Genomic DNA, 13,648 nt, shown 5'->3' with positions numbered 1-13,648 from the left:
AAAACAAGATGTGGATGACATTTCTGGGGGACTAGAGGAACCCTGGAGAGATGGAATCACAAGATTGATCTGTCCCTGAATACCACAGGTACCAGGCAAGGTGGTGAGGATGATGGTGATGAGTATGATAAGTATGATGATGATAGTGATGATGGTGGTGCTGATGATGAAAATGATCACAGTGTTGACAGTCATGGTCATGATGATGATGGTGATCATCACGGTAATGATGATCATGATAAAGATGATCATGGTGGCGGTGATGGTGGTGATTATGGAAATGACGGCCATGAAGGTGATCAGGGTGGTGATGGCCATGATGATGATGATGATGTTGATGGAGATGATCATGGTGGCGATGGCCATGATGATGGCAATGGTGAAGCCCCATTAGTACAGAATTTCTGTCTTGATCACAGATATATGTCCAGCTTTAGAACACAGCCTGACACAGAGTATACACCCCATAAACATCTGTTGAATGCATGCGTGCATAATAGCAGTGATTAACATTTGTTTGGCACTTCCTGTGGGCCAGGTTCTCTTTTCATAGCTTTGCATGTGTAATGTCATTTTATCTTAGTGAACACTAGCTGAGAAGGTACTGCCACAACTTAGCAGAGAGGGACGAGCTTAGGAGCCTGAGTGCCTGAATTTCAGCCCTTGTGGGTGTGAATCTGAGCCAGTTACTTAACTTCTTTGTGTTTCCCAATTGTAAAAGGAGGTGATCATGAGTTTGCTGTGATAATGAACTGATAAGTTAATAGGAGTGAGAGCACTTGGCCCAGGCCTGGCTCTCGGTAAGTGCTCGTTATGTGATAATATTATTGTATTTATCCCCATTTCACAGCCAAGGCAAGTGCCCCAGGTCACTCAGGAAACATTGGCGCCCAAGTGGGTCTGACCCAAGGTCATTGCTTAAGTCCGACTATCCTGGGTTCAAGGCCATGTCCTGGCTGTGGGACACTGGCAGTTCCTTTCCTTTCTCTGAGCCTCAGTTTCCTTGTACAGCAGAGCTAGTACCAGTCCTGGCCTCCTGGGCAGCTGTGCAGACTGGATGAATCAATGCGAGGAAGGACAGGGTTCGACATGCAGTGTGTGCTCAGTTAACCATTGTGATCATTACCACTCCTGGCTGTGTTTCTCTCTGCCTGATGCCACCCTGCCCCCTGTCCTCACCATAGCCCTTGGACAGAGGGACTTGATGCCCATCTCGGGACATGGAGGCTCAGAGAGGGTGAGCTCCTTGCCCTGGGCTACATAGCAGAGTGAGAACTCAACCCCAGAATAACATGATGCTGATTCCCTATTTTGACTTTGGCCTGGGGTTCTAGTTTAGGATTTCTGTGATAGCTCCTCTCTGGGTAAGCCCCTTCCCTAATCTGGGCCTCAGTATGTAAACTGGGGGCTGGCTTGGAAGACCCCCAACTCTGATCCTGGCTTGCAGAGCCTCAGGCAGGAAACCATTCCTTCCTTCTCTCTCTGGTCAGCCTGGCTCACAGGTTCTGGAGGTCAGGGAGCTGGCGCCCCACAGTCCTGCAAAGGCCAGCAGGGTCCAGTTACTTGCTGGGGGGGGGCAATGTCTGGGGGTCCTGATAGATGGACCATCTTCCCCTGCCAACAGGCCAAGGAGCACACACAGAGAATCCCTGTTCCCCTGACCTCATTAAGCCCTAAGACACAAATAACTGCTGACAGGTGACCTGGGAGGGGGGTGCTAAGGGAATGGCTTCTGTCTGCATTCCCCTTGCCATCCTGGGTAGTCAGGGGCTGGGAAGGTGGCACCCCAACTTGGAAGCAAAGGTCTCCTTTCTCATTTAGAGGGGAGCAGATGAACCCCAGCTTTGGGTCACCCCACAGGGCCCAGCTGGTGGTTCAGGCTCCTTGCCCTTCTCTGCAAGCCAGGGTTGGGGGCGCTGTTGGGCACTCTGGCCCAAGGTCCCTCCACCCCCTGTCACTTTCTGCCAGCCCTGGAGAAGCGAGTAGTTAATTATCTGGTCACTCTATCCCTGTTTGGCCAGGCAGCTAAGCCCAAACATCTGGCTCCAGGGCCCGGGGCCAGGATGGGTGGCCAGCCACCACCTACTTCTGGCCCTGACCCTGTACACCTCCCACAGGACAGCTGAGCTCAATCCGGTGTCCGCCAGCTTGCAATAAGCCGAGAATGGGTGCTGTAGAGGCCTAGCAAGCTCAACTGATGCAGAGAAAATTCAGTTTACACACACACACACACACACACACACACACGCACACACACACACACACACACACACAAAGCAGGAGCAGAAGGGACTTCCTTAACCAGGTGACAGGTGGAAAGGAAGATGTAGACCTGTCATTTCCCACAGGTTATATGACTGTCCCCATAGAAAACCCTGAAGAATCTAGCAGACCAATGGCTTGTATCACTGAGAGTTTAGTTAGGATGTGGGATCAATTTCAGAAACCGTGTCCTCACAGTTCTTTGCACTTGGAGTGTGACCCAGGGACTAGAGAAGCATGGACCTCACCCAGAGCTGGTTCAAAAAGCAGAATTTCTGGCACCATCCCAGCCTTGCTGGATTAGGTTCTACATTTGCACAAGAAGGGTGGGCGATTTGTGGGCTGCTGTCCAAGTAAGAAGTGCTGCTCACATCCCTCTTATGTCTGTATGAGCACTGACCTAAAATTGGACAACCAAAATGATGGTGTTTAAGGAGGACTCGTGAGGCCAGCTGCCCTTCTGGGTCCTGGGGAAATGCTCTCCTACAAGCAGGCTGTGGGCTGGGTGCTCTTGACTGTTTAACACTCTGTAGTAGCTGTCCTGACGTTCTTCGAGATTTTTCATTTTTTTTTGTAAGTGAAGGTGACGAAACAATGAAGCATTCTCCATGCTCCAAGCCTGGGCTCAAAGTCCGGAGTTGTAGTGGCCAGATTCCTGGCCTTCTTCCCTCAGGCAGGTGCCATGTCACCAGGGAGAGCTACATTCAGTAGCAAATAGAGGAAAAGAGAGATAGGGAGAGACAGAGAGAGAGACAGAGATACAGAGACCGAGCAAGAAGGATATATTTTCCTGTTTTATTTTTTGATTAAAAACCCTGAATTTTCATTTTGCACTGGACACCCATGAATTTTGTAACTGGTCCTGCCCACAGTATGGGGTTTCCCAGCTGGGAGTGCCCAGAACTCCCTCAGTGATCACCAGCCCAGGCAGGTTTTTGGGGTGCTGTGGGGGTGTGGTTCAGGACACACTCTGGGAGCAGGCCAGAGCTGGGTTTGGATCCAGGCTGTCATCTTGTTTTGGCTCTAGGGTCTGTGGAGAGCAGGCTCCCTATTGGGCCCTCACAGGGGCCCCTGTGGTCTCTTTGGTGACGGGCAGCAAAGTGGTAAGTGGTCCTGTGAGGGAGCTTAGTCCATGGCGAGTGGGATTGAGTGGGGCTTAGTCTATAGTGAGTGGGCCTGGTGGGGCTTAGTTCATGGTGAGTGGACCTTGCGTTCAGAACCATCAGAAGGGGGCAGGTTTCCCATTCCTTTTGAATGGCGATTCAGAGGCTCCATGAGGGAAGAAACCTGATCAAGGTAGCATCAATGGAGGCCTTTGTTTATTTGTTTGTTTGTTTGTTTGTTTTTTAAGCAGCCTCATTGAGATGAAATTTACATGCCATAAAATTCATCCTTTTTACATGTACAGTTCAATGGTTCTTACTATACTCAAAGAATTGTGCAACACTTACCACAGTCTAATTATAGAACTTTTCCACCACCATCACCAGCCCCCCAAATGAAAACCCATATTCACTAGCAGTCACCCCCACGGCCCTACCCCTTACAATCACTAGTCTTTCTGTATGGATTTGCCTATTCTGGACATTTCCAGTCAATGGAATCCTGCAACAGAGAGACTTCGGTAACTGGCTTCTTTCCAGAGATGTTTTTGAGATTCATCCAAAGCTTCCTCCTTTTTATGCATAATACTCCATTGGATGGATGGACTACATTTTGTTTATCCATTCATTTGGTGATGGCCATTTGGGTTGTTTCCACTTTTTAGCTATTGTGAATAACATTATTACGAATATGTGTGTGGATGTATCTTTTCAGTTCTCTTGGGTGGACACAGGGGAATTCTCTGTTTAACATGTAGAGAACCTGCAGACTGTCTCCCCCACTGACTGCCCCATTTTTACCATTCTGCCAGCAAATGCAACAGGGTTGGAACTTGTCCATGTCCTCACCGCCAGTCATCATGATCTGTCTTTTGGTCATGGTCGTTCAGCAGGTCTGAAGGGTTTTTCAACCCCGCTTTATGCCTTCATTTAGGTGCCCCAACTCCAGTGTGCTCTCTAAGGGAGACATGATCACTTCACCAACACACAAACACATGCTCACATGACTCGCTCACCTGTACTCAGTCTCCCACGTGTATATCCACACACACTTCCTCAAACTTACATTCACACTCCCATCCATCCACACATTTACACTCACATGTACTCACATGTACTCACACATTTTCACACAGTGCAAACTCACACATTCACATTCACACTGTCATGCTGACACTGTCACACGCATGGTCGTTCTCACATGCACATATATGCTCACACACACTCATACTCTTACACACACTCATGCTCACACACTCGCTTTTATACTGTTATACCAGACATACTGACACACAGTCACACTCGTGAAATGCACCTTCAAACACATTCACTCTTACTCTCCAAACTCACACCCCCAGTTTTCTGCACAGGGCCCCTTCACTTGCTGATGACAGCAGGACACCCTGCGGTTTAAGAGCACAGGCCCTGGACAGGAGCTGCCTGGGTTTGAGTGCTGCCTCTGCTCTGACCTGTCTGAGTACAGGCTGGCACCTTGGCTGCTCTGGGCCGTCTCTGCCCATCTGTGACTCAGGGCAGTTTTAAGGGACCAAGCAGAGCCACTTAGTGTTACATATCACCTAATTAAGTAACTAATATTCAGTTAGCATTGCCCCGCCCCCTCCAGGCCCTTCTCCACTGCCCCTCGGGCCCATGCTGGGTCATTGTCACCTCCCAGTTAATCCCCAGCTGCTACTGACAATTAACACCGTCTGCAGCTACCACCACCCCTCCTTATCTCCACTCCCCTCTCACAGCTCCCTCCACCTTTCCCCAGTGTCTACAGATTTTTTGGGACACATTCTTGACCTAATTGCTCGGGCTATTTCAGATTCATGGATAAGGTGGTAGGAGATCCTGATCATGCTCCCCCGCAATGTACTCACAATGACCCCCTACTCCAAGAAGTTCACCTAGATTACCCAGGACAGGAGCCTGTGTCCCCAGCTCCCTGGATTGAACTCAGATTCAAAGGGCCCTTGGGGCCATTTCACAAACGCTATCACACACCACCACCACCACTCAGGCAATGCCTAGGCAGCCACAGCAGGGGCACTGGGGGAGGTGGGATATACAGGGGCCAGGGACAAAGTGACACATGATCCAGCTCTAGTTGTAGCCTTTTGCTGGGCCTGTGGCCAAGGAGGGCACGGAGAGGAAGACAGAGTGTTTGCAAACAGAGCGGCTGCCAAGATGAGGCCAGGCTGAGAGGGGGAGGGTGTGAAGGGGCAGGGGCCCAGCTAGTGAATGGCAGCAGAGGGCAGTGCCTGTGTGACTCTTCCGCCCCTGCTACACATGCACACACGCACACACATGCACACCCAATTCCTCGTGGACACAGAGACATGGATCTGATAGCCACACAGAGTGAGATGCATTCAAGCTTCCATTCCATCCCCTCACACATTCATGTAATAACTGTGCATATGCACAGGCTCAGAGGCTCATGGGCACGGAGATATACAGAAATACACATTCCAGTCCAAACCTCTGTCCACAAACAGCTGGACACTTTCAAGCTCCCATTAATTTCTCTCCTCACACACACAGACATGCAGAAATAGGCCCAGAGAGCCCCAACACAAGCAGCTATGCTTACTGCCAGACACACCCACAGATGCACACTCAGAGCCAGCCTCTTACACAATCACTGTGGGACAGTTCTCTGCTGTTCTGTATCTCTGTCTCTGTCTCCCTCCCTCTCTGTGTGTCTCTCCCTTTCTCTGTCTCCATCTGTCTGTCTATCTCGTCCTCCCTCTGTCTTTCTCTCCCTCTCTGTCTCCCTCCTGCACGGTGCTCAGCCAGAACACATGTGCACACACTGTTCTACCCTTTCCCAAGCTCACAGACCAACAACATGACAGGGACCTCAATGCCAGAGGGACTTTATTTGCAGAGAGCAGTTGAGGTGAGAGGAGAGAGTGCTCTTTAAGGGCCTCAGGAGTGAGTGAAACCCAGGGAGGAGGAGAGACAGGGCAGGAGGACAGGGCAGCATGCACAGCCCAGGGGTTCATTACCGGACAAGCTTTTACCACCCCCTTGCTATGGCTGGGATTGCCCCAGCTACATGGGACACATCAGAGAGCAGGACAGGCCCGACCCCTACAATCCACAATCCGGAGCTCTCAGAATAGGCATAGCAAGAATGTCATGCAGCCTGGAGGTAACAAGGTCACAGAGGAGAGTCAGAGTGGGGATGCTGGACCTGATGCTGCAGTGCTGTGTGGGGTGGGAGAGGCGGCCAGCTAGGGAGGGAGCCCTAAACATGGCAGGTTCACAAGAGGTGAAGGGATAAGCCTGGAGTACTGCAGGTAAAGAATACAGCAAGTACAAATGCCCTGGAGATACGGGGACAGGTGCGGATGGACACACAGCGGCTCTAGAGACCCCAAGGCCAAGGGAGGGAGATGAAGTGGATGGAAAGGGAAGGGTAGTGAAACAGATGAAAACAGGCTGAGAGAAGCCAAAAGCCACACGAATGCCCAGATCTCTAGATGTGGGACCCCCTTTCCTTTTTAAGTCTCCCTGGGCAAGGGTGGGTACAGGCTTCCTGGCCTTCTCACTCTTCGGCCTCCCCGTCGCCTTTGTCCACCTCTTCAGTCTCTCCCTCCCGCTGCCTCCAGGGTCGCCCCAGGTAGCTCTGGATGGAGCTCACGGGACTTCTCTCCCGGGGCCGGGGGTCCAGCAGCCCCCACAGAAGGGTGTCTGCCACTGGTGTCAGGCCAAACCAGGGCTGAGGCCGGTCCTGGGGCTGGCCTGAGGCCTGCCAGAGGAGGAAGTCCTCATAGAAGGGGTCAGTCTCTGCCATGGGCTGGTCCCAGGGGAAATAGCCCGTGAGAAGGCAGAATAGCAGGACCCCCAGTGCCCACGCATCCAGGGAAGGCTGGATGGGCAGGCCCTCAGGGAGGGGAGGGGGGCTGCAGAGCTCGGGGGCTGTGTAGGGGATAGGTGGTCCAGTCAGGCGGAGCAGGGTCCCACGAGGCCGCGTGTGGCCAAAGTCGGTCAGCTTGACCCGCCAGCAGGCCGGGTCGCACACCAGCACGTTCTCAGGCTTGAGGTCCCGGTACACCAGGCCGTGTGAATGAATGTGCTCCAGGGCTGAGGCCAGCTGGGCTGCACAGCGCTGGGCCGCTGGCTGCGGGAGGCCCACCTGTGGGGGTGTGTGTCAGGGCCCGCTGCCCCTCCCTGGCTACCAGAAGGGAACTCGGGCCACACTGCTTCACCTCAGCTCCAGGGGGAAGACCCAGGAGAATACACGGAAGTCTTCAAGTAAGTTAGCCCAGGAGGCCAGGGATGCCCAGTGAGGGCTGGTGAGGTCTGATGTGACCTCTGGAGGCCAGTCTGTCCCTGGGAGGACCCGGGAGACCAGTGAGGCCAAGTAAAACCCCGGGAGGGCAGTGTGACCCAGTGTGACCCCAGGAAGGCTGTGAGTTTTAGAGGGTGCAGCGTTGGCTCTGTGGTGTCAGTGAACTCAAGAAAGGACTGGCAATCCTGTGACCCATGGGCCCAGTGGGGGCTTTGGGGGCTACGTGAGGCCTGGCAAGCCCTGACGCAGCGAGAGTGAGTCCTGAGGCCCAGGTCGTTGGGTGGGGAGTGGTTTCTGTGAGACCCAGTGAGGTGCTCGGGGCCCGCTGGGCATCTGTGTACCCACCTTGGGCTGGATGAGGGAGATGAGGTCCCCGTGTAGGATGGGCTCTGTCAGGAAGCTGTAGGAGTCGGTGGACTCGATGCCAATGCCGTATGTCGTCACAACAGCGGGGTGTGCGCCCAGCGTGAGGCCCACACAGAACTCGTACAGGAAGCCACGGAGGGAAGTTGACGGCTTCGGGAGCTGCTTCAGTGCCAGGGGTGTGCCTGGGGGCAGCCAGAGCCCGAGTCACCCTTACTGCTCGCCAGCCTGCACACTCTTCCCTATGCCACCTCTGCCTGCTCCGGTTCCTGCCTCCCTGCCAAGCCCGCCCAAACACAGCATGGCCATAAAATACACTGCTGGTGGCAATAGTACAAGCAGTGATGATGACGGCATTTAGTGAGCTCTGCTCTGCTCTCTCCACGTCTGTTGCCTTGAAGCAGATGAGGGGCACTATGAAACTGAACTTGGAACTTCTTGTGCTTCCTGTGACTCATGTGGCCCCTAGTTCCAGCAAACCAGTGCCAGAAAGCTGTGCTCCAGGCGCCTGGGGAAAAGATGCCTTAGGTGGGAATTAGGTGCAATGAGGAGTTGTAAGGAATGACCCTCTGGAGCAAAAGCTCCCAAAGGCAGGAGCACCGACCTCTTCAGCTTTATAGGCACCACCTGCCAGGGCCCAAGCTCATCCATCAGGGGACTGCGTGTGAGGAAGCAAGTCCACCTCCTCACCTAAAACACTAACCACCCTCCTTCCACTCATGCCCCAGCTGGATGCAGCAGCTGGATAGCGCTTACGGTGCCCGTCACGGCACATGGTACCTTCTGTTCTGGTGACCTCTGTCCATCTGTGTTGCCCACTGTCCCCTGAACGTCCCCAGAATAGTGACAACTTCATGTCCCCAGCACCACCCAGACCAGGGGCGGCATCCAGGGGCCTCGAGAGGTATGTTGAATGAAGCACCAGTCCCCAGCACCACCAGGATGGTCTGAGCCCCCAGGGGAACTCAAGGGTGAGTCTTGACTGATACCAACTCAGAGTTCTGTCCAGCGTCCCTGTTTCATGGGAAGGACAGATGATGTGTGTGTAGACACCAGGCTGGGGCTGAAGGAGGGTGTCCTGTACACCCATTGTGCACTGGCTTTGCTACGTGCCTTGCAGACGCCTTGGCTCCAAACCATCCCCACAGCAACCTCTAATCTGGCCACATGTGAGGACCTCGAGGGGGAACCTCTCTGCTCCCCATTGTCCCCAGAAACTATAGCCATGGACGTGTGCTCAGAGAACCACAGAGAAGGAATCATTACCGTGTTTTCAAAGGAGGAGACTGAGGCTCATAGAGGGGAGGGGGCTCCCCTCCCGCCCTGGGCAGCGGAGGCAAGCCGAGACTCGGGCCTGCAGGCTCCCAGCTTTGGCTGGCTTCCACCAACCATGCCGCTGCCTCCACACCCCACCCATGTCCCCAGGTCCAGTACCTTTCTGACGGTGGGTGACCAGCAGGACCCGGCCGAAACGGCCCTGGCCCAGGGGTCGTACTTGCTGATAGAGCTCGTCTACCTCGGCTCGGACCAGGGTCTGGGCACTCAGTGCCATCATGTCTTCCAGTGCCAGGGCAGCCTCCTGGCCTTGCCGCAGCTCCTCTGCTGTGAGGCCCCCCAGGTCCTCATCAGCTCTGTTCTCAGCAGCCCCCACCTCCAGTTGCTCCTCATCTGACTGTTTGCCGGGCATGTCTGCAGGGCAGAGGACAGAGGGTGACCGAGGGCCTGGGCCTGCCAGACCTGGAGCCCCAGGGAGGGACTGGGGGCCTGGACCCCTGGGTCTGAGGGAGGAGGCTAGGGGCTCATTGGCACATCACATTGTGACTTAGTCTCCCTCTTCATTAGAGGCATCTAAGGACCGGGAAACCAGTTGTGGTTTGGGGTGAGGTCAAGCCTGAGGTCACAGATGTCCCTCACCCCCACTCCCACATCCCTGTGCCAGCTCATGGCCCAAGGGTGAAAGATGAACCAGATAACTCGAGACACCCCCACCTTGTTTCCAAAGCAAACAGACTTGGGCCCTGGGGGTGGATGAGCAGCCTCTGTCTCCTAAGCGCAAACAGGTGCTCTCTGCCCCCAGGGGCCAGGGAGGGCAGGGCTGCACACACCAGGTTCTGGGGACGCCTGGGTTCCTCATGGGAGTGAGCATTTGGGAGCAGTTTCCAAGCCCATGGGAGGCCTGGGGTCCAGCTCTTACAGCCTCAGCCCCTCTTGCCTCAGACCCAGGAGCCCAGACCACCAGCCTCTTCCTTCAGACCTGGCCGGGAGTCCAGACCACCAGCCTCTTCCCTCAGACCCAGGAGTCCAGGCCCCCAGCCCCTCCTCTCCTGGAACCTATACAACTCACACTTCTTAGGACCCCCAGACCCTGTGTCCCTAATACTTAACCACTCTACAGCCTTGAAGTCCAGCGTCTGCTCCCCTGAGGGACCCAGGACTCTGGCTACTTGCTCAGCTTCACTCTCAGGTGTTGCCCACCTCAGGCCCTGTAACTCTTGCCTCCTCCTGACCTGGGCTCCGGCCTCCAGACCTCACCTTCTCCAAGGCTCGCCTGACCCTTCCGCTGCCCGCTGTATTTGGTGCCCTGCACTTAGAGCCCATGCCAGCGAGTCCTGCCCAGGAGCAAGACCCCGCCCCCACCTAGGGGGTCGTAAGCCCCACCCATGGCCCCGCCCCCTGTGCCCCACTGGGGTCAGAGCGACATCGTGTGTTGTCTCCCGGAACTGGCTGTGGCTGGACAAATGTCCCAGACTCTTGAGGTCAGTGCCTCCTCGCTCAGACCCAGGGGTCCAGGCCCTCCTCCCTTAGACCAGGGCATCCAGCTCCTAAGGATGAAATAATTTCTCTGTCACGCCCCTCCCTTGACCCCCACCCAGCTGCCCCATCCATGCCCCACTGACAGGTCAAACACAAGTGTTCGGTGAGGAATGGTGGGGAGCAAGACACTGGGGTCCTGTTGGGGAAAGGATGAGACAACAAGATTCCAGAACGATGCAGTGAGAGATGATCTCAGACTTGGGGCCAAGGGGAAGCAGGTGGTGGAGCAACTGGGAAGAGAGGGGCCTGTGGGGAGAGGGAGAAGGGAGGGGGGTCCCTGTGCTGAGTTTGCAGACTTTGAAGTGTGGGGGGGTGGGAAGCGAGGCAGGGACCCCAGGTCTGAGGGAGGAGGCTGGGAACCTGGAAACCGTACCCACCCCACAGGTTTATAGCAGAGGTGAGAGATATGAACTCATTTAATTCTTGTAAAATAATCTTTTATTTTGGAAAAATTTTAGATTTATAGAACAGTTGCAAAGATGGCAGGCTGAGAGCTGCCGTGTCCCCTTGCCCAGCTCCCCACCCCGAGAGTATCACTGCCAACCGCGCATTCGTCCAAGCTCAGAAATTCACTGTCAAACACTGGATTCTCCCTCTTCAACCAGTGCTTCCGCCAACGACCTTCTTGTGTCCCAGGGTTCAGCCTAGGACACCATTCTGTGTTTAGTGAACTCGCTTTTTAAAATCTGTGCATTTGCCTGCGTGTGTGTGCACATGTGTGAGTGTAGATTTAGGTCTAGAAAGGGTGAGTGGTTCCATCAGTGTCGCCTGGAGCACAGGGACGTGGGGGAGGTGGGGGGCGAGGTTGCCATGGTGTCAGATCCTGAAAGCCCAGGTTTGGTGCCATGGACAGTGGGGGTCATACAAGGCCTTAGAGGAGAGCAGTGACCTCATCGGAGCTGCATGTCCCCACATTCAACATGTCCCCACAGTGCAGAAACGTTTCTACAGGGGAAACGATGCCTTTCTTTGAGCAGACACATTCAGGACAGAAGGAAATGGAGGGTCCTTGAGGGAGGAGGGGCTGGGGACCCGAACCCCCAGGTCTGAGGGAGGAGGCTGGGGGCCTGGACTGTGGTTTTGAGGGAGGAGGCTGGGGGCCTGGACACCTGGGTCTGAGGGAGGAGGCTGGAGGCCTGGACACCTGGGTCTGAGGGAGGAGGCTGGGGGCCTGGACACCTGGGTCTGAGGGAGGAGGCTGGAGGCCTGGACTCCCAGGTCTGAGGGAGGAGGGGACCAGGGTTCTGGACTCCCAGGTCTTGAGCTGGGAGGGGAACTGTGCAACCAAGCCCAGTCTTCAGTAGGGGGAGATGTGATCTGTTCCATCTCTGTCCTCCTGGGAGCAGCTGTCTCTCCATCCAGGTGGCTGTGGAGGCTGGGGGAGGGGCCTTTGGCTTAGGCTCTGGCCACCTGTCTCAGTCACCTGGTCAGGGAGTTTCCTCATCTGTCCCCATGCTCCCCCCACCTTTGTCATCCTCCTGCTCCTCCTCTGTCAACTCCTCCAGGCTCGATCCCCCCTCTTCCTGCTGCTCCCCATCCTCACCAGACATATTCCCTAAGCCCCCAGGACTCCCTCTGTTCCCCCCCAACCCCCAGTCATCCCCTAGGAAGTTCAGGATGGCCAGTGGGGAGCTCCTCGTCTCAGGATCCAGGTCCAGAAGCCCCTGGAGCAATGCCAGAGCCGGGGGTGCAAACTGGTTCCAAGGGGGTGGTGGTTGACCTGGCTGGGGCCTGGTGGTCATCCAGCCAGCAAAGGCCTCAAACTCTGGGTCAGGGGCCAGGGCCACATCCCAGGGGAAGCAGGCCATGGCAGCACAGAAGAGAAGCACCCCAAGGCCCCAGGAGTCCAAAGATGGTCGCAGGGGCAGGGTATTAGGTGGCAGCAGGAGACAGAGCTCGGGTGGGGCGGAGGGCAGGGGCCCTGGGGGGGCGGGAGTTGGACTGCCCTCGGGCCGGGTCAGGCCCAGGTCTCCTAGGGCCACACGGCTGCAGGCAGGGTCAAAGACCAGCACGTTGTCTGGCTTCACATCAGCGTGCACCAGTCCCCGGCTGTGGAGGAAGTCCAGGGCTCCAGCCAGCTGGGCCACCACCCGCTTCACCAGCAGTTCGGGAAGTCCCTGGGGTAAAGGAGAAAAGGTGCTAGTAAGGGTACCTTGGTTCCTTCTTTACTTTGTTTCTTGGGGTTCAAGAGTCCAGAACCCCAGACCAGTGGCCAGCTCCAGCATTCCTGCAACCTCCCTCCAACACCACCTCCATTTCCTCCTCAAGCACAACACGCACCTACGTCTGTTCTGCAGTAGACCAACTCCCCGATGTTCTCCTCGCCTGAACCCCAAATCTAACCAGAAGCTCTTTGAGCTTCCATCAAACTTTCTCCTAAGCCTAATACTCAAACCACTCCCTAACTTTCCTCTTTCTCTCCTCTGAACAGACTACTCCTCTTCATGCGAACCCAGACCCCATACTTAATCCTGTTCTTAGTCCCATACTAATTTATACCCCATCTCTATCTCAGACCTTGAAACTTCTGCACTTTGCTTCATCCATTGATTGATAAATCTATCCATCCAGCTCACCAAATGGCCAGCCAGCAGCACATCCATCAAATGAGTCATCTTACCCAACATTCTACAGTGTTTCCACTCAATGTCCATCCCACTAGCCAATGAGCAATCCAATAATTTATTCAATCATTTGATATTCAGATCCATCCATTCACCCATTTTTCTTTCCTTCCTTCCTTCCTTCCTTCCTTCCTTCCTTCCTTCCTTCCTTCCTTCCTTCCTTCCTTCCTTCCTTCCTT

The 13,648-nt window shown here is 54.8% G+C and overlaps 2 protein-coding genes across 2 annotated transcripts in view; both read right to left on the bottom strand.

The window, feature by feature from the left end:
* Positions 1–6,921: 6,921 nt before the first annotated feature.
* On the bottom strand, positions 6,922–10,616 carry SBK2 (SH3 domain binding kinase family member 2). The gene is made up of 4 exons (XM_011379319.2): positions 10,564–10,616; positions 9,466–9,720; positions 8,014–8,216; positions 6,922–7,512 (listed from the first exon to the last, which is right to left on the bottom strand). Exons 2-4 carry the CDS (start codon positions 9,716–9,718, stop codon positions 6,922–6,924), a joined length of 1,047 nt encoding a protein of 348 aa, XP_011377621.1. The 5' UTR covers positions 9,719–9,720; positions 10,564–10,616.
* A 1,656-nt stretch (positions 10,617–12,272) lies between these two features.
* The window catches only part of SBK3 (SH3 domain binding kinase family member 3), a 3,505-nt gene continuing 2,129 nt past the window's right edge, over positions 12,273–13,648 (bottom strand). The window contains exon 4 of the mRNA XM_011379318.1: positions 12,273–12,962. Coding sequence (XP_011377620.1) covers positions 12,273–12,962 — 690 coding nt within the window. The remainder of the gene's footprint in view (positions 12,963–13,648) is intronic.

This window comes from Pteropus vampyrus, unplaced genomic scaffold (genome assembly GCF_000151845.1).
Source record: "Pteropus vampyrus isolate Shadow unplaced genomic scaffold, Pvam_2.0 Scaffold357, whole genome shotgun sequence".
In the NCBI taxonomy this organism is placed as follows: Eukaryota; Metazoa; Chordata; class Mammalia; order Chiroptera; family Pteropodidae; genus Pteropus; species Pteropus vampyrus.
Note: the sequence above shows the minus strand (reverse complement) of the source record. Positions and strands in the feature narration are given on the sequence as shown.